This window comes from Epinephelus lanceolatus, chromosome 9 (genome assembly GCF_041903045.1).
Source record: "Epinephelus lanceolatus isolate andai-2023 chromosome 9, ASM4190304v1, whole genome shotgun sequence".
Lineage (NCBI taxonomy): Eukaryota > Metazoa > Chordata > Actinopteri > Perciformes > Serranidae > Epinephelus > Epinephelus lanceolatus.
Genome location: NC_135742.1, coordinates 2,722,842 through 2,747,656, shown reverse-complemented (window position 1 = coordinate 2,747,656; position 24,815 = coordinate 2,722,842). Strand labels below are relative to the sequence as shown.

The 24,815-nt window shown below is 45.0% G+C and overlaps 1 protein-coding gene across 1 annotated transcript; it reads left to right on the top strand.

Moving 5' to 3' along the window:
* The first annotated feature begins 233 nt into the window (after nt 1-233).
* Nucleotides 234-24,445, top strand: LOC117252539 (uncharacterized). Its single transcript, XM_078171159.1, has 10 exons — nt 234-462; nt 2,054-2,125; nt 2,371-2,430; nt 4,144-4,215; nt 4,680-10,883; nt 12,456-12,521; nt 15,936-16,021; nt 18,597-18,731; nt 18,831-18,933; nt 24,125-24,445. The coding sequence occupies exons 1-10, from the start codon at nt 402-404 to the stop codon at nt 24,196-24,198; spliced, it is 6,933 nt and encodes a 2,310-aa protein (XP_078027285.1). The 5' UTR covers nt 234-401; the 3' UTR covers nt 24,199-24,445.
* The last annotated feature ends 370 nt before the right edge of the window (nt 24,446-24,815 follow it).

The following is a 24,815-nucleotide window of genomic DNA, read 5'->3' as shown; positions in this document are numbered from 1 at the left end:
GTTATTTGTTGCTAAAAAAAAAAAAAAGCCCAACACTGGACATCCATAACACATCTTTCAACTTGTGTGTTTTTTCATTTGATGAAAGTGTTAACTTGTGAAAGTTTAAGCTGCCTTGTTTCACATTTGGAACACAGATCACATTTTTATTTGCATGTCTATCAGTGTGCATGGCCTCAGGTCTTGGTTTTGTAGATGCAAGTGTATAAAACAGCTGGTTCTTCTCTAGTTCAGCTCACAGGAAGGCTGCCATCATTCAGACAGTCAGAGGGAAATTAATTCTGCAGCAGGTTTGCTACAAACTATTATTATCCAATTTTTATTTTTTTCAGTACCAGTCTAAGTCATCTCCTCCCTGTCAAAGGATTTGTACAAGCTTTAACATCTGCAACATCACCGCCATGAAGATGCTGACTGTGTCTGCACTTCTTTGTGCATTGCTGGCTCTGACCAGAGCTCTCCGTGAGTATTTCCTGGCAGTGGTGGAGCGTAATCAGGGATGGGCAGTATTTCTATTACTTGTATTTAAAATACGTATTTCAATTACATTTTAGTATTTTGTAAACTGTATTTGATAAGGCTGATAAAAAGCAAATGTAATTTGTAACAAGATACTTTTAAGTGGAGTAATTTTGTATTTAAAATACTCAAAATACTTTCTCCACAAATCAAATAACAAAAAAAAATGGCTACACATTCTTATAATATTGGATGTAACAATATTTTTTACTTATTTTTTTAAAAAAAAGATTTTATCTATATGTTTTTTAAACTTGGGTCGTTCAATGTGCCCTTCAGTGACCTAGTGATCTGTTTTACTGGACTGTGCATAACATAGGAAATTGTATGTTGTTGTGGTTGATGCTTGGGATGAGTATGCTACAAATGAATTGCCTCACGTGGGATCAATAAAGTTGTCTAAATCTAAATCTGAATCAATAAATAATGTTTTAGGGTAGCCTACACCAAACTGTGAGAAAACAAGCCCAAATTTGCATTTGCAAAAGCCGCGACCAAATTTGCTACTATCACGCCATTAATGGATCAATCATGGTTTTTCTTTCTGGCATAGTTGTGGTCTCTAATTGCAGCATGTAAATTTTGAGCATTTTTGGTCAAGGACTTTTTGAGTTATTCACAAAAAGATTTGAATCGGTTAGTATAGCGCCACCTATGGACGAATTGTGGGCATTCTCTCTGGTATAATTACTCGTGGTCTCTAGTTGCAGTATGTAAATTTTGAGTATTTTTGGTCAAGGACTTTTTAGTTATTCATGAAAAGCTTTGTCGACCGACCGACCGACCGACCGACAGAGTGACCTATAGAGCTGCGGGTCGCTGCTAAAAAGAAAAAGAAAAAATGTATTTTCTGTATTTGAAAATACAAAATACATGTATTTTATTTTGATATATTTATTTGAGGGGTATTTTGTATTTTGTATCAAAATACATTTTGATGTATTTTTGCCCATCTCTGCGCGTAATTTACTGAAGTTCTGTACATGAGAACAGTTCTTGATGTAAATGTATTTTACTGGAGTATTTTCATTTTCTGCTAGTTTAAATTTGACTACATTTCAGAGTGGAATATTGTACTTTTGAATGCACCACAATTATCACTGGGCTACAAGATTAAAATGTTGCTTACACATGAAGCATCAATGATTATCCATCAATGCAAACAAATACTGTATAAAGGGCCGTTCTGGATTTTAACACTACATTTTATACTTCATTTACATTTTGCCAATAATACTTCTGTACTTTTACTTACATAAAACATAGAATGCAAGACTTTAACTTGTCACAAAGAATTTATTGATTTTGTTTCTTTTATTGAGAGAGATGGTTCAATGTTTTCATAAATAAGCTCATATTTGCATCTTTGCTGAGATCAATGAGAAGATTGAGTTCAGTCACACTTCTTTAAGCTAAATATGAAGCTACAGTCAGAAGCTAACAGCTTCATAGTTAACAAAAATGATGTTTAAGTAAGAGATCAGAGTTCTTCTTTCATCACTGCTCACTGTTGTGTTACAAACTGTCCATCCAGCTCTTAAAGAAGAAGAGAAGGAACCTGGGAAACTTACTGTAATTGATCTTACAGATCCTTCGGCACCATCAGGTTGGTAGACACTAACACATACGTATGTATAGGCTGGAGGGTTACTTTCAGAATGTATTCCACTACACATTACTGAATACATGCCCTAAAATGTAATTTGTCCTGCATTCCATTAGATTACTCAAACTAAGTAAAGCATTCAAAATACTTTGGATCACTTTTGGAATACTCCAATACTACATTTAATATTTCTTGTACATTTTGCTAATAATACTTTTGTATTACTGTCCATCTTGATCTTGCAGCATCAGAGGAGGCGTCAAACGAACGTCTCGATTCAGATGAAGATCTTCAAGAATCATCATGTTGGTAGCTCTCTCACTCTCACACTCACACTCACACTCTCTCTCTCTCCCTCTCTCTCTCTGTAGGAGTCAAGCCACATGAACACAATCACACACCTCCCCATTGTTTTAACAGACTTAGTTTCCAGATAAACAAACTTAAAACGTTAGGCTGGCCAGTAATGAGACTCACCAGTGCAGGGCAGATGCAGCAGCAGTGAATGGGGGTGTGTTCAATTCGTTCAGTGAGTCGGACTACGCAGTACACAGTCAGGGCTCCTCCTGCCAAGCACTGAACGATTCAGTCAACGAATCTTTCGAACAAATCTTTTTAATGAACTGATTCTAGTGATTCAGTAACATCTAAAGAACTGCTTTGCCCATCACTAGTTCACACAGGAAAATAACAGTGGGCCCCTGGTTAAAGTCCACTGTTTGTCTGAGCCATCCACCTCCCAACCCACACACCCTTTGGGAACTTCACTTGTTATACTATGGTTCTTGCCAGCGGTGTTACAAACTGCCGCCAGCTGCTGCATTTCATAATGTCACAAAACATGCCTTTGTGCATTGGTATCATACATGGACGTCCACTGACATAGCAGTGGCATTTGAAAACTTGGGCTGTTGACTGATCCTGAATTGATGCTGCTCTGTTTGTATTCAGCACGTTCTCATTCCAAGTTGTCACATATCGCCGCTCTGTCAGTGGCCTTTCACCTCCATGTATTATGCCCTAGGTATACTTCAGCATTTCCTGTTGATGTTCCAGGAAGCTGCAACAAATGCCAGGATGTCAACAAAAGCACGTGGTTAGGTTCAGAAAAAAAAACCTCATGGTTTGGCTCTATATTCTTACAGGAAGTGAACACTGGGTTCCCAGGTGAAAGTCCAAGGTTTTTTTTAGAATCATCCACCACCCTTCCGCCCACCGTTTAGGGACTTTCTAGTTCCTTATATTTGGTTGCTACCTGCAGAGTTTGAAGCTGACACCTTCCAGCTGCGTATCAGACCACTACCACAGGTGCTGTATGGCTGCATTATGAACTGACGCCACCCATTCCTGTGTCATACTACTGTGACAGGTGCCGTCCAGTGGCATATCATAACTATGCGAAAGGTTAAACGCAGCCAAGTTATAAACTGATGCCTCCCTGCGGCATATTATACTACAGTGAAAAGTACCGTTGTGTGTCAATGTCAAATGCCCAGATCATTGACACAGCGGCGATATTTGACGGGTTGGAAATGAGAGATGGCTGGAGGATTACTTACAAAATGTAGTCCACTAAAGATAAGTAAATACATGCATGCCCTACAATGAAATTTGTAACATATTGTAATAGATAATTCAAACTAAGTAAAGTATTCTAAATAGTTCGGATTACTTTCGGAATACTCCAATACTTCATTTAATATTTCATGTACATTTTGCAAATAATACTTTTGTACTTTTATTAAAATATACATTTGATGCAGCACATTCACTTGTAACTAGTATTTATTGATTTTGTTACTTCTACTGAAAGGAATAGTTCAACATTTTCATAAATAAGCTCATATTTACATCTTTGCTGAGATCAATGAGAAGTTTGAAGTAAGTCACATATCTGTAAGCTAAATATGAAGCTACAGAAGCTAACAGCTTCATAGTTGAGAAAAATGATGTTTAATTAAACATCAGAGTTCTTCTTTCATCACTGCTCACTGTTGTGTTACAAACTGTCCATTTAGCTCTTAAAGAAGAAGAGAAGGAACCTGGGAAACTTACTGTAAATGATCCTACAGATCCTTCAGCACCATCAGGTTGGTAGACACAGACACACACATATATGTATGTATAGACTGGAGGGTTACTTTTGAAATGTATGCCACTACACATTACTGAATACATGCCCTAAAATGTAATTTGTCCTGCATTCCATTAGATTACTCAAACTAAGTAAAGCATTCAAAATACTTAGGATTATGTTTGGAATACTTCAGTACTACGTTTAATATTTCATGTACATTTTGCTAAAAATACTTCCGTACTTTTACTACAATACAAATACTTTAACTTGTAACTGAGTTTTTACTGATTGTTACCTTTACTAAAAGGAATACTTCAACATTTTCATGCATAAGCTCATACTGGCTTGGACATAGATGAGAAGATTGATATGTGTCTCACCACTGCTCACTGGTGTGTCAAACTATTGGCCCTACTCTTTCAGAAGCAGAAAACATTTCTGTGATAGTGGAACCTTCTATATTTCTAACACATCCAGGTACAGCTCCTGAAAATACAGCTCCTGAAGATACAGCTCCAAAAGATGCAGCTCCTGAAGATACAGCACCTGGAGATAACGCTTCGGCAGATACAGCTCCTGAAGATACAGCTTCTAAAGATAAAGCTCCTGAAGATAAAGCTCCTCAAGATGCAGCTCCCGCAGATGCAGCTCCTAAAGATGCAGCCCCTGTAGATAAAGCCTCCGCAGATACAGCTCCCACAGATACAGCTCCCAAAGATGCAGCCCCTGGAGATAAAGCTTCGGCAGATGCAGCTCCTGAAGATGCAGCCCCTGGAGATAAAGCCTCCGCAGATACAGCTCTCACAGATACAGCTCCTAAAGATGCAGCCCCTGGAGATACAACTCCTAAAGATGCAGTCCCTGGAGATAAAACTTCGGCAGATGCAGCTCCTAAAGATGCAGCCCCTAGAGATACAGCTCCTGAAGATTCAGCCCCTGGACATAAAACTTCGGCAGATGCAGCTCCTAAAGTTGCAGCCCCTGGAGATAAAGCCTCCGCAGATACAGCTCCCACAGATACAGCTCCTAAAGATGCAGCCCCTGGAGATAAAGCTTCGGCAGATGCAGCTCGCAAAGATGCAGCCCCTGGAGATAAAGCTTCGGCAGATGCGGCTCCCAAAGATGCAGCCCCTGGAGATAAAGCTTCGGCAGATGCGGCTCCTAAAGATGCAGCCCCTGGAGATGAAGCTTCGGCAGATGCGGCTTCTAAAGATGCAGCCCCTGGAGATAAAGCATCGGCCGATACAGCTCCTGAAGATGCAGCCCCTGGAGATAAAGCTTCGGCAGATGCAGCTCCTAAAGATGCAGTCCCTGGAGATAAAGCCTCCGCAGATACAGCTCCCACAGATACAGCTCCTAAAGATGCAGCCCCTGGAGATAAAGCTTCGGCAGATACAGCTCCTAAAGATGCAGCCCCTGGAGATGAAGCTTCGGCAGATGCAGCTCCTAAAGATGCAGCCCCTGGAGATAAAGCCTCCGCAGATACAGCTCCCACAGATACAGCTCCTAAAGATGCAGCTCCTGGAGATAAAGCTTCGGCAGATGCGGCTCCCAAAGATGCAGCCCCTGGAGATGAAGCTTCGGCAGATGCGGCTCCCAAAGATGTAGCCCCTGGAGATGAAGCTTCGGCAGATGCGGCTCCCAAAGATGCAGCCCCTGGAGATGAAGCTTCGGCAGATGCGGCTCCCAAAGATGCAGTCCCTAGAGATGAAGCGTCGGCAGATGCGGCTCCTAAAGATGCAGCCCCTGGAGATAAAGCTTCGGCAGATGCAGCTCCTAAAGATGCAGTCCCTGGAGATAAAGCCTCCGCAGATACAGCTCCCACAGATACAGCTCCTAAAGATGCAGCCCCTGGAGATAAAGCTTCGGCAGATACAGCTCCTAAAGATGCAGCCCCTGGAGATGAAGCTTCAGCAGATGCAGCTCCTAAAGATGCAGCCCCTGGAGATAAAGCCTCCGCAGATACAGCTCCCACAGATACAGCTCCTAAAGATGCAGCTCCTGGAGATAAAGCTTCGGCAGATGCGGCTCCCAAAGATGCAGCCCCTGGAGATGAAGCTTCGGCAGATGCGGCTCCCAAAGATGTAGCCCCTGGAGATGAAGCTTCGGCAGATGCGGCTCCCAAAGATGCAGCCCCTGGAGATGAAGCTTCGGCAGATGCGGCTCCCAAAGATGCAGTCCCTAGAGATGAAGCGTCGGCAGATGCGGCTCCTAAAGATGCAGCCCCTGGAGATGAAGCTTCGGCAGATGCGGCTCCAAAAGATGCAGCTCCTGGAGATAAAGCTTCAGCAGACACAGCTCCTGAAGATGCAGCCTCTGGAGATGAAGCTTCGGCAGATGCGGCTCCTGAAGATGCAGCCCCTGAAGATGCAGCCCCTGGAGATAAAGCGTCAGCAGACACAGCTCCAGAAGATGCAGTCCCTGGAGATAACGCTTTGGCAGATGCAGCTCCTGAAGATGCAGCTCCTGAAGATGCAGCCCCTGGAGATAAAGCGTCGGCAGATGCAGCTCCTGAAGATGCAGCCCCTGGAGAAAAGGCTTTGGCAGATGCAGCTCCTGAAGATGCAGCCCCTGGAGATAAAGCCTCCGCAGATACAGCTCCCATAGATACAGCTCCTAAAGATGCAGCCCCTGGAGATAAAGCCTCCTCAGATACAGCTCCCATAGATACAGCTTCTAAAGATGCAGCCCCTGGAGATGAAGCTTCGGCAGATGCGGCTCCCAAAGATGCAGCCCCTGGAGATGAAGCTTCGGCAGATGCGGCTCCAAAAGATGCAGCCCCTGGAGATAAAGCTTCGGCAGATGCAGCTCCTGAAGATGCAGTCCCTGGAGATGAAGCTTCGGCAGATGCAGCTCCTGAAGATGCAGCCCCTGGAGATAACGCTTCGGCAGATGCAGCTCCTAAAGATGCAGCCCCTGGAGATGAAGCTTCGGCAGATGCGGCTCCCAAAGATGCAGCCCCTGGAGATGAAGCTTCGGCAGATGCAGCTCCTGAAGATGCAGCCCCTGGAGATAAGGCTTCGGCAGATGCAGCTCCTGAAGATGCAGCCCCTGGAGATAAAGCCTCCACAGCTACAGCTCCCACAGATACAGCTCCTGAAGATGCAGCCCCTGGAGATAAAGCTTCGGCAGATGCAGCTCCTGAAGATGCAGCCCCTGGAGATAAAGCTTCGGCAGATGCATCTCCTAAAGATGCAGCCCCTGGAGATAAAGCTGCGGTAGATGCAGCTCCTGAAGATGCAGCCCCTGGAGATAAGGCTTCGGCAGATGCAGCTCCTGAAGATGCAGCCCCTGGAGATAAAGCCTCCGCAGATACAGCTCCCATAGATACAGCTCCTAAAGATGCAGCTCCTGGAGATAAAGCTTCGGCAGATGCAGCTCCTGAAGATACAGCTCCTGAAGATGCAGCTCCTGAAGATGCAGCTCCTGGAGATAAGGCTTCGGCAGATGCAGCTCCTGAAGATGCAGCCCCTGGAGATAAAGCCTCCGCAGATACAGCTCCCATAGATACAGCTCCTAAAGATGCAGCTCCTGGAGATAAAGCTTCGGCAGATGCAGCTCCTGAAGATACAGCTCCTGAAGATGCAGCTCCTGAAGATGCAGCTCCTGAAGATGCAGCTCCTGGAGATAAGGCTTCGGCAGATGCAGCTCCTGAAGATGCAGCTCCTGAAGATGAAGCCCCTGGAGATAAAGCTTCGGCAGATGCAGCTCCTGAAGATGCAGCCCCCGGAGATAAGGCTTCGGCAGATGCAGCTCCTGAAGATGCAGCCCCTGGAGATAAAGCCTCCGCAGATACAGCTCCCATAGATACAGCTCCTAAAGATGCAGCCCCTGGAGATAAAGCCTCCTCAGATACAGCTCCCATAGATACAGCTTCTAAAGATGCAGCCCCTGGAGATGAAGCTTCGGCAGATGCGGCTCCCAAAGATGCAGCCCCTGGAGATAAAGCTTCGGCAGATGCGGCTCCAAAAGATGCAGCCCCTGGAGATAAAGCTTCGGCAGATGCAGCTCCTGAAGATGCAGTCCCTGGAGATGAAGCTTCGGCAGATGCAGCTCCTGAAGATGCAGCCCCTGGAGATAACGCTTCGGCAGATGCAGCTCCTAAAGATGCAGCCCCTGGAGATGTAGCTTCGGCAGATGCAGCTCCTGAAGATGCAGCCCCTGGAGATAAGGCTTCGGCAGATGCAGCTCCTGAAGATGCAGCCCCTGGAGATAAAGCCTCCACAGCTACAGCTCCCACAGATACAGCTCCTGAAGATGCAGCCCCTGGAGATAAAGCTTCGGCAGATGCAGCTCCTGAAGATGCAGCCCCTGGAGATAAAGCTTCGGCAGATGCATCTCCTAAAGATGCAGCCCCTGGAGATAAAGCTGCGGTAGATGCAGCTCCTGAAGATGCAGCCCCTGGAGATAAGGCTTCGGCAGATGCAGCTCCTGAAGATGCAGCCCCTGGAGATAAAGCCTCCGCAGATACAGCTCCCATAGATACAGCTCCTAAAGATGCAGCTCCTGGAGATAAAGCTTCGGCAGATGCAGCTCCTGAAGATACAGCTCCTGAAGATGCAGCTCCTGAAGATGCAGCTCCTGGAGATAAGGCTTCGGCAGATGCAGCTCCTGAAGATGCAGCTCCTGAAGATGAAGCCCCTGGAGATAAAGCTTCGGCAGATGCAGCTCCTGAAGATGCAGCCCCCGGAGATAAGGCTTCGGCAGATGCAGCTCCTGAAGATGCAGCCCCTGGAGATAAAGCCTCCGCAGATACAGCTCCCATAGATACAGCTCCTAAAGATGCAGCCCCTGGAGATAAAGCCTCCTCAGATACAGCTCCCATAGATACAGCTTCTAAAGATGCAGCCCCTGGAGATGAAGCTTCGGCAGATGCGGCTCCCAAAGATGCAGCCCCTGGAGATGAAGCTTCGGCAGATGCGGCTCCAAAAGATGCAGCCCCTGGAGATAAAGCTTCGGCAGATGCAGCTCCTGAAGATGCAGTCCCTGGAGATGAAGCTTCGGCAGATGCAGCTCCTGAAGATGCAGCCCCTGGAGATAACGCTTCGGCAGATGCAGCTCCTAAAGATGCAGCCCCTGGAGATAAAGCTTCGGCAGATGCAGCTCCTGAAGATGCAGCCCCTGGAGATAACGCTTCGGCAGATGCAACTCCTGAAGATGCAGCCCCTGGAGATGAAGCTTCGGCAGATGCAGCTCCAAAAGATGCAGCCCCTGGAGATAAAGCTTCGGCAGATGCAGCTCCTGAAGATGCAGTCCCTGGAGATGAAGCTTCGGTAGATACAGCTCCTGAAGATGCAGCTCCCGCAGATACAGCCCCTGGAGATACAGCTCCTGAAGATACAGCCCCTGGAGATACAGTTCCTGAAGATACAGCTCCTGAGGATAAAGCTCCTGAGGATAAAGCTCCTGAAGATGCAGCTCCTAAAGATACAGCCCCTGGAGATACAGCTCCTGAAGATACAGCTCCTGAGGATAAAGCTCCTGAAGATGCAGCTCCTAAAGATACAGCCCCTGGAGATACAGCTCCTGAAGATACAGCTCCTGAAGATACAGCTCCTGAGGATAAAGCTCCTGAAGATGAAGCTCCTGAAGATAAAGCTCCTGAAGATGAAGCTCCTGAAGATGAAGCTCCTGAAGATAAAGCCCCTGAAGATGAAGCTCCTGAAGATGAAGCCCCTGAAGATGAAGCTCCTGAAGATGAAGCCCCTGAAGATGAAGCCCCTGAAGATGAAGCTCCTGAAGATGAAGCTCCTGAAGATAAAGCTTCTGAAGATGAAGCCCCTGAAGATGAAGCCCCTGAAGATGAAGCTCCTGAAGATAAAGCTCCTGAAGATGAAGTTCCTGAAGATGAAGCTCCTGAAGATAAAGCTTCTGAAGATGAAGCTCCTGAAGATGAAGCTCCTGAAGATGAAGCCCCTGAAGATGAAGCTCCTGAAAATGAAGCTCCTGAAAATAAAGCCCCTGAAGATGAAGCTCCTGAAGATGAAGCCCCTGAAGATGAAGCTCCTGAAGATGAAGCTCCTGAAGATGAAGCCCCTGAAGATGAAGCTCCTGAAGATGAAGCTCCTGAAAATAAAGCCCCTGAAGATGAAGCTCCGGAAGATGAAGCCCCTGAAGATAAAGCTCCTGAAGTTGAAGCCCCTGAAGATGAAGCTCCTGAAGATGAAGCTCCTGAAGATAAAGCTCCTGAAGATAAAGCCCCTGAAGATGAAGCTCCTGAAGATGAAGCTCCTGAAGATAAAGCTCCTGAAGATGAAGCCCCTGAAGATGAAGCTCCTGAAGATGAAGCTCCTGAAGATAAAGCTCCTGAAGATGAAGCCCCTGAAGATAAAGCTCCTGAAGTTGAAGCCCCTGAAGATGAAGCTCCTGAAGATGAAGCTCCTGAAGATAAAGCTCCTGAAGATGAAGCTCCTGAAAATAAAGCCTCTGAAGATCAAACTCCTGAAGATAAAGCTCCTGAAGATGAAGCTCCTGAAAATAAAGCTCCTGAAGATACAGCTCCTGAAGATGAAGCTCCTGAAGATAAAGCTCCTGAGGATGAAGCTTCTGAAGATGAAGCTCCTGAAGATGAAGCTACTGAAGATACAGCTCCTGAAGATACAGCCCCTGAAGATGAAGCTCCTGAAGATAAAGCTCCTGAAGATGAAGCTCCTGAAGATACAGCTCCTGAAGATACATCAGGTTGGTAGAGGCCCACACACATATATATATACACTGAACAAAAATATGAACGCAATACTTTTGTTTTTGCTCCCATTTTTCATGAGCTGGACTCAAAGATCTAAAACATTTTCTATATACACAAAAGGCCATTTCTCACAAATATTGTTCACAAATCTGTCTAAATCTGTGTTAGTGAGCACTTCTCCTTTGCCGAGATAATCCAACCCACCTCACAGGTGTGGCATATCAAGATGCTGATTAGACAGCATGAATATTGACATCAGCAAACTGCTCACCCACACGACACCACACACGCTGTCTGCCATCTGCCCTGAACAGTGAAAACCGGGATTCATCCGTGAAGAGAACACCTCTCCAACGTGCCAGACGCCATCGAATGTGAGCATTTGCCAACTCAAGTCGGTTACGACGACGAACTGCAGTCAGGTTGAGACCCCAATGAGGACGACGAGCATGCAGATGAGCTTCCCTGAGACGGTTTCTGACAGTTTGTGCAGAAATTCTTTGGTTATGCAAACCGATTGTTGCAGCAGCTGTCTGGGTAGCTGGTCTCAGACGATCTTGGAGGTGAACATGCTGGATGTGGAGGTCCTGGGCTGGTGTGGTTACACGTGGTCTGTGGTTGTGAGGCCGGTTGGATGTACTGCCAAATTGTCTGAAACGCCTTTGGAGACAGCTTATGGTAGAGAAATGAACATTCAATTCACGGGCAACAGCTCTGGTGGACATTCCTGCAGTCAGCATGCCAATTGCACGCTCCCTCAAAACCTGCGACATCTGTGGCATTGTGCTGTGTGATAAAACTGAACATTTCAGAGTGGCCTTTTATTGTGGCCAGCCTAAGGCACACCTGTGCAATAATCATGCTGTCTAATCAGCATCTTGATATGCCACACCTGTGAGGTGGGATGGATTATCTCGGCAAAGGAGAAGTGCTCACTAACACAGATTTAGACAGATTTGTGAACAATATTTGAGGGAAATGGTCTTTTGTGTGCATAGAAAATGTTTTAGATCTTTGAGTTCAGCTCATGAAAAATGGGAGCAAAAACAAAAGTTTTGAGTTTATATTTTTGTTCAGTGTATATATAGGCTGTAGAATTTGAAATGTATTCCACTACAGATTACTGAATACATGCCCTGAATTGTAATTTGCAACTTATTCCATTAGATTACTCAAAGTAATCAAAGTAATCTAAATACTTTGGATAACTTTTGGAATACTTATATACTACATTTAATATTTCATGTACATGTTGCAGATAATACTTCTGTACTTTTACTACAATACAAATTTGATGCAGAACTTTACTTCTAATTGAGGATTTGTTGATTTTGTTACTTTTACTGAAAGGAATAGTTCAACATTTTCATGAATAAGCTCATATTTGTATCTTTGCTGAGATCAATGAGAAGTTTGAATTCAGTAACACCTGTAAGCTAAATATGAAGCTACAGTCATAAGCTAACAGCTTCATAGTTAACAAAAATGAGGAGTCAGTAAAAGATCAGAATTCTTCTTTCATCACTGCTCACTGGTTTGTCAAACTGTCTTTTCTGGTCTTCCAGAACCAGAGGAGGAACCTGGGACAGAGGAACTTCCCAAATCAGCTGCAGATCTTCCAGAACCATCAGGTTGGTAGCTATCTTTTTCTCTCTTTTACACACACACACACACACACACACACACACACACACAGGTCATTTTATTAGGTCATTTTTGGTACTGGACAAAAGGGTGGTTTATGGGGACACCTGTTTCAGAATCTTTATTGTATTTGTACAAGTACAATGAAATTGTATGCATTCCTGTTCTTAACTAACTTGTCCTTGTCCTAGAGAAACAGAAAAAACCTTGACTGTTTTTTTCCTTCTTTTGGAGATATGAAGACCTGACATTTCAAAGGACTGTGGGGACAGGCTGGGAGTGGGCGTTACCTTACATAGGGATGACTTATGAGGACACCCCTGGTTTAACTGGACATTACCCATACACACACACAAATTTAGCAAAACCCTTGTTTATGAGGACCACACTGGTTTATCTGGACATAACGCATGCACACACACACACACACACACACACACACACACAAAACATAGCAAGACCCTTGTTTATGAGGACCATACTGGTTTATCTGGATATTACTCATACACACACACACACACACAAACATAGCAAGACCCGTGACTATGAAGACCACACTGGTTTATCTGGACATTAGCCATACACACACACACACACAACTTAGCAAGACCCTTGGCTATGAGGACCACACTTGTTTATCTGGACACTAGCCATACATACACACAAACATAGCACAACTCTTGTTTATTAGGACCACACTGGTTTATCTGGACATTACACACACACACACACACACACACACACACATTCGTTTATCTGGGCATTACTGATAACTCATGATGATTCCAGTTAGTTTTCCAGCCGCCACTGTGCCATCCGACATTTACTCTAAATGTGATGCAAACAAGATGAAAACTGAACAACCAATCAGCGATCAGGGCCTCTCTGATTGGCTTCAGAAGCAGCCAATCACTTGTCTCCCTGATTGACAGGGATGTGTTCAGCATAACAGCAGCGCTTATTCATACACAAATGTGTATGCAACTGTAATACTTGGTGCCGGCACTAGAGGGAGATTATAAACACTGAGCACGCACAGATATGCAAAAAGTCAGGTGTAACGCACTTATGGGGACATACCAAGAAAATGCAGATTTGAGTTAGTTACGACTTTCTAAATGCTTCTATATTGTTTGACTTGTGAAGACATGGGCACTGTCCTCATAAGTCACTGATGTCCTCATAAGGTCAGTGCAAATACTAGTGAAATGTCCTCATATACCAACACACACACACACACACACACACACACACGGTCATTTAGTTTGGGCAACAACAGCACATGGTTAGGTTTATATAAAATCATTATGGCTTGGTGTAAGATAAGTACTGTTGTTACTAACATGATATAACATCACGTGACAAATTTGACACACAAACAAGAAAACTACATTGTTTTGAAGATAGCTCCATTGACTTTTGGTTTCACTCAGAAAACTTAGAACAGTCTTCTAAGTGAAAGTCCAGTGTTTGTTTGACCCACCCACCTCCCCACCCACCCTATGGTGACTTTGGAAACATGCTTCTCTGCATTGGTATCATACATGGACGTTCACTGACAAAGCTGTGGCATTTGAAAACTTTGGATGTTGGCTGAAGAATCAAGAATTATGTATATACATATATATATATATATATATATATACAGTACAGGCCAAAAGTTTGGACACACCTTCTCATTCAATGTGTTTTCTTTATTTTCATGACTATTTACATTGTAGATTCTCACTGAAGGCATCAAAACTATGAATGAACACATGTGGAGTTATGTACTTAACAAAAAAAGGTGAAATAACTGAAAACATGTTTTATATTCTAGTTTCTTCAAAACAGCCACCCTTTGCTCTGATTACTGCTTTGCACACTCTTGGCATTCTCTCCATGAGCTTCAAGAGGTAGTCACCTGAAATGGTTTTCCAACAGTCTTGAAGGAGTTCCCAGAGGTGTTTAGCACTTGTTGGCCCCTTTGCCTTCACTCTGCGGTCCAGCTCACCCCAAACCATCTCGATTGGGTTCAGGTCCGGTGACTGTGGAGGCCAGGTCATCTGCCGCAGCACTCCATCACTCTCCTTCTTGGTCAAATAGCCCTTACACAGCCTGGAGGTGTGTTTGGAGTCATTGTCCTGTTGAAAAATAAATGATCGTCCAACTAAACGCAAACCGGATGGGATGGCATGTCGCTGCAGGATGCTGTGGTAGCCATGCTGGTTCAGTGTACCTTCAATTTTGAATAAATCCCCAACAGTGTCACCAGCAAAACACCCCCACACCATCACACCTCCTCCTCCATGCTTCACAGTGGGAACCAGGCATGTGGAATCCATCCGTTCACCTTTTCTGCGTCTCACAAAGACACGGCGGTTGGAACCAAAGATCTCAAATTTGGACTCATCAGACCAAAGCACAGATTTCCACTGGTCTAATGTCCATTCCTTGTGTTTCTTGGCCCAAACAAATCTCTTCTGCTTGTTGCCTCTCCTTAGCAGTGGTTTCCTAGCAGCTATTTGACCATGAAGGCCTGATTGGCGCAGTCTCCTCTTAACAGTTGTTCTAGAGATGGGTCTGCTGCTAGAACTCTGTGTGGCATTCATCTGGTCTCTGATCTGAGCTGCTGTTAACTTGCGATTTCTGAGGCTGGTGACTCGGATGAACTTATCCTCAGAAGCAGAGGTGACTCTTGGTCTTCCTTTCCTGGGTCGGTCCTCATGTGTGCCAGTTTCGTTGTAGCGCTTGATGGTTTTTGCGACTCCACTTGGGGACACATTTAAAGTTTTTGCAATTTTCCGGACTGACTGACCTTCATTTCTTAAAGTAATGATGGCCACTGGTTTTTCTTTAGTTAGCTGATTGGTTCTTGCCATAATATGAATTTTAACAGTTGTCCAATAGGGCTGTCGGCTGTGTATTAACCTGACTTCTGCACAACACAACTGATGGTCCCAACCCCATTGATAAAGCAAGAAATTCCACTAATTAACCCTGATAAGGCACACCTGTGAAGTGGAAACCATTTCAGGTGACTACCTCTTGAAGCTCATGGAGAGAATGCCAAGAGTGTGCAAAGCAGTAATCAGAGCAAAGGGTGGCTATTTTGAAGAAACTAGAATATAAAACATGTTTTCAGTTATTTCACCTTTTTTTGTTAAGTACATAACTCCACATGTGTTCATTCATAGTTTTGATGCCTTCAGTGAGAATCTACAATGTAAATAGTCATGAAAATAAAGAAAACGCATTGAATGAGAAGGTGTGTCCAAACTTTTGGCCTGTACTGTATATGTGTGTGTGTGTGTGTGTGTGTGTGTGTGTGTGTGTGTGTGTGTATTCTCCCCCAAACACACTGAAAACTGAACGTACATATTTCTGCAGCTAATTACTACCTTCTCTCCTTCTGTCTTTAGAGGACAGCTGTCCTGATGGTTGGACAATGTTCGATGCTCGTTGTCTCCTCTACGTTCCAGAAACCATGACTTGGCCTGATGCTGAGGTAATAGGATGATTTCTTATTCAGTGTCAAAATAAGTATTCACGTCTGTTACTGAAGTAAAAGTATTAATACGACACTGTGAAAATGCTCCACTACAAGTAAAAGTCCTGAGTTCAAAACCTTACTAAAGTAAAAGTTTACAATTATTATCACTCAAATTTACTTAAAGGGCCAGTGTGTAAAATGGGTTGAAAACCGTTGGAAACAGTGACATCAGTGGTCAAATTCTAGATTGCAGGGCTCACTCGCTCACCCCTCCCGTCGGGTAAATGATGGTGGCCTCGTAGGGACAAAAAGCCTTGCACACGAGTTTTTCAGGAGTATGTCTATCTAGTGACGAGGTGAATGTTTATTTAGAAATCTAAGCCATGTTACGATATTGTAATGAATCCCTCACGAGCAGGAGACCAGAGGAGCGTTCGGGAAAAAGGCCCGTTTATTTCAGCACTCCAGAAACTCCGGTAACACTCCACTCCGTCCCAAACTCTGACTCTTCTGGCGTAACAGACACACTTCATACACACATACTCGTTTACCATACTAAGTGGGGACCCCCTCCCCTCTCTGCTCCGCCAATCTCCAGCCCGCACACTGACTGACAGCGTAGCCGGTAAACAGTGCTCAGCTGTGTATTTAGCCTAGCAATATCTCCGAACTATAGTAGCTGCAATGGACGACTTTGAACACGATTTTGAAGAGTTTCTTGTAGCGGACACAGACCCAGAGCCATGCCTGTTTGAGCCGGAGCACACAGATGAGGAACTCCATGTGTTTGATGCTGAGTGGGCGAGAAGAGAGGCTGAATGCACAGAATGGGATTCGGTGCTACTGCTGCCATTGTTGGGGAGATATATCACCAGGAGGAAACGCGCCGCAGAGAGTGCATCACAAGGAGTGAAGCTGCGTCTTCTTTTCCTTGCAGATGACGGTTTGGGTTCATTCTCTCCTGTTGCGTGGTAAGTGTGGTCCATTCGCAAACTTTATAACTAAAAAAACTTTTCACTACTCTCTATCGACGAACTACTAACACTCTGCTGTTTCCTCCTCCTTCTTCCTTCCTTCTGCTGTCTTCGTTGGTTCATTTATACACGCGAAACGCGTTCTCTGGCTGGCTGGATTGTCCACTCGGTCTGCCGTACATACATGGCGGCGCAAGATGGCGACCTCTCTAAAGAAAAGCCCTTGATATATACATATATATATATATATATATATATAAAGCATAATTATAAGGCTACGAAAACCAAACGAATTTTATTTTATAGCGATCATACACTTGTATAAACATATTAATGGGTAGAATATTCAGATTCGGATTCAGATTGACAATAAACCATGCCAAATATTACACACTGGCCCTTTAAAGTACTTACTGTAAGTAGAAATATTCACTATGCAGTTAACTGTTTCATGCTGTCATGTTTCCCTAATCTGATGATTTATGATTAATATTCCTGCTGCATTAATGACTGTGTGTCATTTTATTGCTGTAGGTGTTTCAGGCTGAGCTCATTTGAACTCCTTTATATCCTGTTGGGTTGTTTAATCTACAGCAATACTTACTCAGCCTCAACACATAAAGGAACACTTCATCCTTCAGTTTGTCACAAACGTTCAACATCAACTAATCTGGAGATTCATGGTTTTCACTGGACAGGAAGGGTATAAAAGACTGTCATCTGAGAAGTAACGCTGTCAGACAAATTTAGTGCAGCAAAAGTACAATATTTACCTCTGAGACCTCACATTTCTTTTCGCATGTTTTGCCTCCATGGCGAGCTGCTATTTGTCTCTCTGTAGTAAAGTATAAGGATCTGGTATTTGTACTTAAATACAGGAAATGTATTTAGCTACATTCCACCACTGTTACTCAAAGTACAATGTATCTGCACTAAGGTAAATCTCTATGTCTGTATTTAATCTGTACTTGCTAACAAACTCCACAAATCCATTCAGCAGCTCCACCATCCACCGTCAGACACACACAGCTGATTACTTGCTGTTGAATTACAGCTCACAACTCATCACACTGATGCTACTCCGCTCTGAGTGTTTCTGCTGGCTCGTGAAACATCCTGGTGCCAACTATCTACTGGAGTTTACCAGCCTGTTGCTCATGCTGTATATGATAATTGCAAACACGGCTGTTCTCGGCTTTCAATGTCCGAATGTCCACCACTAAGATTCTTTAATCATGGCTCCTTTAACAATGAAAATTAAACATAGATTTCAGTTAGTTTTTATTATAAAAATCTATTTTTAGTTCATCATTGTCTCATCTTCATCACTGAAATAAGGTTGATGAAAAAAGTGTTTGTCATTAACACTGACTTACACAATTAGTTAACTGGCATCTTGCAGAGGGAGTTGCTTTTGTTCTTGTGAATTATTTAACCTCTAGAATCATGTTTTATATAGCCATATTATGTTGTGTTATTTATTGTGGTGTCTTTTGTGCTGTACTGCCCAGAGCAGAATAAGTTTCCCATGAGGACAGTAAAGGACATCTAATCTAAAAATCTAATCTAATCTCCTTTTAGTCTCCTCTTACCAAGGTTGTTTTTCTCCACTGTAGGAAAACTGCCAGTCCTACGATGGAAACCTTGCATCTGTATTTGAAAACAAACACTTTGGTGACATTCAAGAACTGATGCAGAAGGCTGGTCACAAGTCTGGACAAGTATGGGTTGGAGGATCTAAAGCACCAGAGGTATATCACTTACCATTACACCAGTTCTGACAGTATTTAACAGTATTTTTATTAATAATATTAATTCCAACAAATGTTCTGTCCTGTTTTGCCTCACAGGATTCTTCTTGGTCCTGGAGTGATGGTATGTCTCCCAGTACATTTCCCAACTGGTGCTCTGGAGAACCTTCCAAGGAAAACTGCCTGAAATCAAACTTTGAAGGTAAATCAATCAACCTGAACATGATGTATGAGTGGTGTCATTTTCCCTGGAATATTTACTTTATTTATTTCATCAGAGAGAGGATGACATGCAGCAAAGGGCCACAGGGTGTAATCAAACTCCACATTAGTCGGGTTTCCATCCACCTATTTCTATTTGCATTTTCAACAACTGCGAAAAAAAACTTGAATGGAAACGCCAGAAATTCGAAAAAAGGCCAAAATATCGCAATAAAGTTTTTACGCTTGGAGGGGGTGGAAAAGTCAGCGTATCAATATTAGGAAAATGTGACTTCTGGCAATGGAAACAGATTTAGCGAATAAACAATGACGCAGGCTACCGAATCCTATGAGCATGCTGCTGAGATCTGCTGTGCTCTGTTCAATATGTTATCACTGTAAAATAATCTTTGTGTAACACCTCTTGAAATAGATGAATAGTTTATATAGATCCAAAGATAATTTATAAAAAATATAATACAGTGAAAGACAAAAATGATCAGATAATGAGTCGTCAGCTGTCCTGGTAGGGGATCCTGCAAAGACTCGGCCTACCTGAAGGTTTCTTCCTTTTTTCCCGAATAAGGGTTTTTTAGGGAGTTTTTCCTGACATGCTTTGCAGGTCGAAGGCTGAAGACTCAAAGAACAACGAGATATAGCATAGCAGCACGCGAGCTTGCTCAGCCAGCATCTAACGTTACTGGCTGTTGTCCTATTTCTGCATTTACCCACGCCTTGACTACCGGCACCACCTAGCCGTTAGCTTAGCTCAAGGTAGCCAACGTGCTACATCCATGGTCTGTGACAACATAATGCTCACAAAAGCAAATAAACAGATTACAGACCTTAAGGAAGACATCTGCCGACTCTCTCAGGAACTGCAAGATAAACAGGCCATGCTGACCTCCTGCCTGGACCTGGCTCACGAACAGTCCTTGCACATTGTCTCCCTCAAAGCGGCCCTCCAGGACACCGTCCCATGGGATACCTCCACCGGTCCGCGGCCTTCCTCCTCCTCCACACCCAGCCTCCAGACATCCTGGGCTGAAGTTGTGATCCGCGACAGAAAGAGACTCCAGGATGCGACTGCCTCTCCTCCTCGCCTGAGCCTTTCCAATCGCTTCGAGGCACTAGCAGACAACCTAGATCTCCGCCCGGCTAGCATAGCTCAACCTAGCCAACGTGCTAGAACCACCGCTAGCTCTCTGCACATGGCTGCTGGTGGTTGTGCAACTCCTGGCTCTGGAAAAGCCGCTGGCCCCTCTCTGCCTGCGGCTACTGGTGCTTCCCCCCTCGGGCTCAGGTGGCTCCACATCTGGGGTAAAGTCAGCTAGTCCTACACCTGCGGCTGATGGCGTCCCCGCGGCTTCCCGCTCCAACGGCCCCGCGGTCCCCGGTGCCTTGGCGGTTGCTGGGGTGCCGTCTCCCCGCTCCAGCTGCCCTGCCTCTGGGATCATTGTGGCTGGCTCCACACTGGCAGCTGGTGGTGTACCTGTGGCTCGCCGCTCCGGCGGCCCGGCGCCAATGGGTGACGTGGAGCCCTCCTCCCCGCCAGCACCCGCCGGTACCCAGAGTGGCTCTGCTGCGGTCTCGGATCGCCAGCTCTCCTCCTGGACAACTACCTCTGCCTCACGTCTCAAATTCCTGAAGGAAGCCATCCTCAGACGCTCCGGAGGCCTCATCCACCCCATGCTCCCGGCAGACTTTCCTCCTCCTAGGGCCGTAACGGCCGATTCACCGCAACACCTGTCCGGCCGTGCCCGGTCACCGATCCTGCGGCCAGCGGACGGCCCAGACACTGTCTCGCCACCTTCCAACCCGGCAAAAACCCTTCCTTGCCCGCTCTTCCCTCCAACCACCCTGATCATCGAAGACTCCATCACAAGGATATCCGCTTCTTCAATGCCACCACCTGTTGTTTCCCCGGAGCCACAGTCCCGGTAATCCTGGGAAAACTCCCTGGGCTGCTGCAGTCACTCCCTTCCTCCATTACCCGCATCGTGGTGCACGTAGGGACCAACGACCTGGCTCGGGGCACCTCTGAGCTGACCAAAAGTGCTTTCACCTCCCTCCTGGACTTCCTACGCACTTGTGGAAAGTCTGTTTTTATCTCTGGTCCCATTCCCACACTTGGTCGCGGGGACGCTCGCTTCTCCAGGCTGCTCCTGCTGAATACCTGGCTCAGGCCTGCCTGCTACGCTCGAGGCTTCAACTTCGCCAACAATTTTAATCTTTTCTGGAACCGTCCTTCTTTCTTCAAACACAATGGCATTCACCCTACCACCCTGGGAAGCCACACGCTGGCAGCCAATATTCAGCATGTCATACATCATGCGCCACGTGCATGACTATTTACATCACACGCCCCCTCCACTGACACACTTCCTCACCCCGTTCCAACTGCAGCACAGAGCACAGCCCCGCTCACCAGCGCCCCCGTCCGACCATATCAAACATTAACCCTCCCACCTGAGACATTCCCCATACAGTCCATCATAAAGCACAGACCACCCTGCCCTTACTGCACTAAAACTGTGAATTACAAAAACTTATCCCCCATCTTCTGCACTCCTGCCACCCCCTGTGCTACTCAAACCCTACAACACCTGAAACTGGCTCTACTCAACACCCGCTCACTGACCAACAAAAGTGCCATCCTACATGAATTCATCACTGACAATAAACTGGACTTCCTCTGCCTCACCGAAACCTGGCAGAAACCCCTGGATTACTTCTCCCTAAACCAGACCACACCCACTGACTACACCTACACTGACAAACACCGCCCAGACGGACGGGGTGGTGGCGTTGCTGCCATCTACAAGAAACGCTTTAAAATATCCACAATCTCCATACCTCCTGCTCAGTCTTTCGAACAAGTCGCCCTCAAACTGTCTGGTCCCACTTCCCTGGTCATCGCCATCATCTACCGCCCTCCCAAACCAAACAACTCCTTCCTCTCAGACCTCGCCGAATTCCTCACCCAGCTATCCGCCGTATCCCCCTCAATTCTCCTGCTGGGGGACTTCAATATCCACATTGATGATCCAAACTGCAAAAGTGCAGTAGACCTCCTGGAACTGCTCCACTGCCTTCACTTCACCCAGCATGTCAGCTTCCCCACCCACTGTCGCGGCCACATCCTGGACCTAGTCTGCTCCGCCGGTCTCACCCTCCACCAACTCTCCAGTACCAACCTCCACATCTTGGATCACCTGGCCATCACTGTGAACTTCAAGACCCCCCTCCCTCCCCCAAAACTCAAACGCATTATATCCTTCAGAAATATCAAGTCCATCTCCCCCTCTGCTTTCTCTGACTCACTGGCAAATACTCTGTCCACATTCATCACCCCTCTGACCTGGTCACCCTCTACAACAACACACTGTCCCTCTGCCTTGACAAACTGGCTCCCTTAAAAACCAAAACTGTCTCATTTACTCACTCATCTCCCTGGTACACTCCTGAACTCCGTCACATGAAAACCCGTAAGCACCAGCTTGAAATACTTTACAAGAAAACCAGTCTCACAGTCCATCTCCATGCCTATACAGACCACCTTTCAAACTACAAAGACGCCCTCACTCATCACAACTGACACATGCAACTCCTTCCTGGCATTTTTTCAATCTAAGATCGAAACCATCTACTCTCAACTTAGCAGTCACTTCGTCATGGTCTCCATTTCCACTGCTACGCTGACGATATCCAAATCTACATCTCCACAAAATCCATCACCCCGGCCACCCGCTCTACCCTCACCAACTGTCTGACTGAAGTCCAATCATGGCTGCAAGCCAACTTCCTCAAACTCAACTGTGACAAATCTGAAATAATACTCATCAGCCCAAAATCCTTCTCTACAGCAACACAAAACTTCACCCTCAGCATTGACAACAACACCCTCTCTCCCTCCCCATTAATCCGCAACCTTGGTATCATCTTCAACAATAACCTCTCATTTGAACATCACATCAGCCGCCTCGCCCAAACTGCCTTCTTTCACCTTAGAAATATTGCCCGTCTCCGTCCATTACTCTCCTTCTCTGCCGCTGAAACTCTCATCCATGCTTTCATCACCTCAAGACTGGATTACTGCAACAGCATCTTCTACAGCTCATCATCCAAAGTCCTCAACAAACTTCAGTACATCCAAAACTCTGCTGCCCACTCCTCACCCACACCAGCTCCCGTGAACATATAACCCCTGTCCTGCAAAACCTACACTGGCTCCCTGTCCCGTACAGAATCAATTTCAAGATCCTCCTCCTCACCCACAAAGCCCTCCACAGCCAGGCCCCCTCCTACCTCACGGACATGCTCCACCATCACACTCCCTCCCGCAACCTTTGATCATCCGACAAAAACCTCCTCTCACCTCCACACAGGACCAACCCCCTCCCTCTGGAACACCCTCCCTCTACACATCCGTGACTGTCCAAATCCATCCACCTTCAAATCACTCCTCAAAACCCACCTTTTCAAATCCGCTTTTAACCTTTAACATTAGCTTTTCGTTCTCGGTTCCTTAAGTGCCCTCCTTTTCTTTGTTTTGCACTATGCTTTTGCACCTTGTTGTTTTATATTGTGCTTGTCTTCTGTTTATCTCTTTGCACTTACATATTTGTACTTCTTTTCTTTGGTTTTAAATGTAAAGCGTCTTTAAGAGCTGTAAAAGCGCTGTGGCCTGCATATCCTTATGGTTTTCTTCCAGTAGTCTCAGACCTTTACCTTGGTAGGCTGCTGTTGTTTTTCGTTGGAATAATTCATAAGAAGGTTTCATATTTGGCATCAACACAAAATAACTGCTTACAGATTGTCTGCTGTGTGTCATTGATAATGAGACCTAATTTAAGTTTGGATGTCAAATTTCTAACTGTTGCAACTGTTGAACACTCATAAGTATTATTTCTGATCATATTTTTTTCTTGTTGAGAAGTAATGATAATAATGTTGACATAAACCAGTTTAATTTAATCTGTTATTTACCATTCAGTGACGAAATTATATAGCACACAAAACAATACTCAGGGAAGACAAGCTGCCAACCTTTTAACTGACTGGGGATAGTATGGGACCTGTATAATAGACAGGGGGGCACTGGCCCAAAAAGGTTGAGAACCACTGTTTACATTGTGATGCATCATTAGACAGGTGACATGCTCTGACTCCTGTGTGTTTGGTACTTACAGAGGATGCGTCAGGATGCTTGGAAGGCTCGGTGTGTGATGCTGAGCTCCCATCTGTCTGCAGCATGATCATGTGATTCCTGAGCTGACACAATTCATCTGTAAAAAGTACAAACAGTCTCATATATAACCCGTAGGATCTGTGTCTCATGTTATGTCCTGTTTATTTCTTCTCTATCGCTGTAATGCTTCTTAACAAATGAAATGACGAGTGATGTAAACAAGAGCTGGATTGTCTCTTAGGTCTAAATGCTTTTAGCACATCTATTCTGCAGAGTGAACTGTTCTTTCCTGGCAAATTAAAAAGCGTAAGCTGTGAAAATCTCTGATGGTCTGTGCGCCTTAATTTGATACTTAATGTGATAATGATACTTGATGTTTAAACTGGTAAACTTTATTGATTTTTCAATTCAATCAATCAATTTTATTTATAAATTGCATTTTTGTAAATATACACTAATTTTGAATTTGATGCCTGTAACATATTTCAAAAACGTTGGGACAGGAGCAACAAAAGACTGGGAAAGTTGTTAAATGCTCAAAAAAAAACACCTGTTCGAAACATTCCACAGGTGAACTGGTGAATTGGTAGATTAGTGTCATTACTGGGTATGAAAGGAGCATCCTCAAAAGGCCCAGTCGTTCACAAGCAAGAATGGTCACTTGGTTAAATCTGCATGGGCAAATAGACCAT

Bases quoted from the DNA above. Each gene is read 5' to 3' on its own strand.
- LOC117252539 (XM_078171159.1), top strand. From the start codon at position 402: ATGAAGATGCTGACTGTGTCTGCACTTCTTTGTGCATTGCTGGCTCTG. The intron at 463-2,053 runs GTGAGTATTTCC...CTGTCCATCCAG, and splicing joins GGCTCTGACCAGAGCTCTCC to CTCTTAAAGAAGAAGAGAAG. The intron at 16,022-18,596 runs GTAATAGGATGA...TCTCCACTGTAG, and splicing joins TGACTTGGCCTGATGCTGAG to GAAAACTGCCAGTCCTACGA.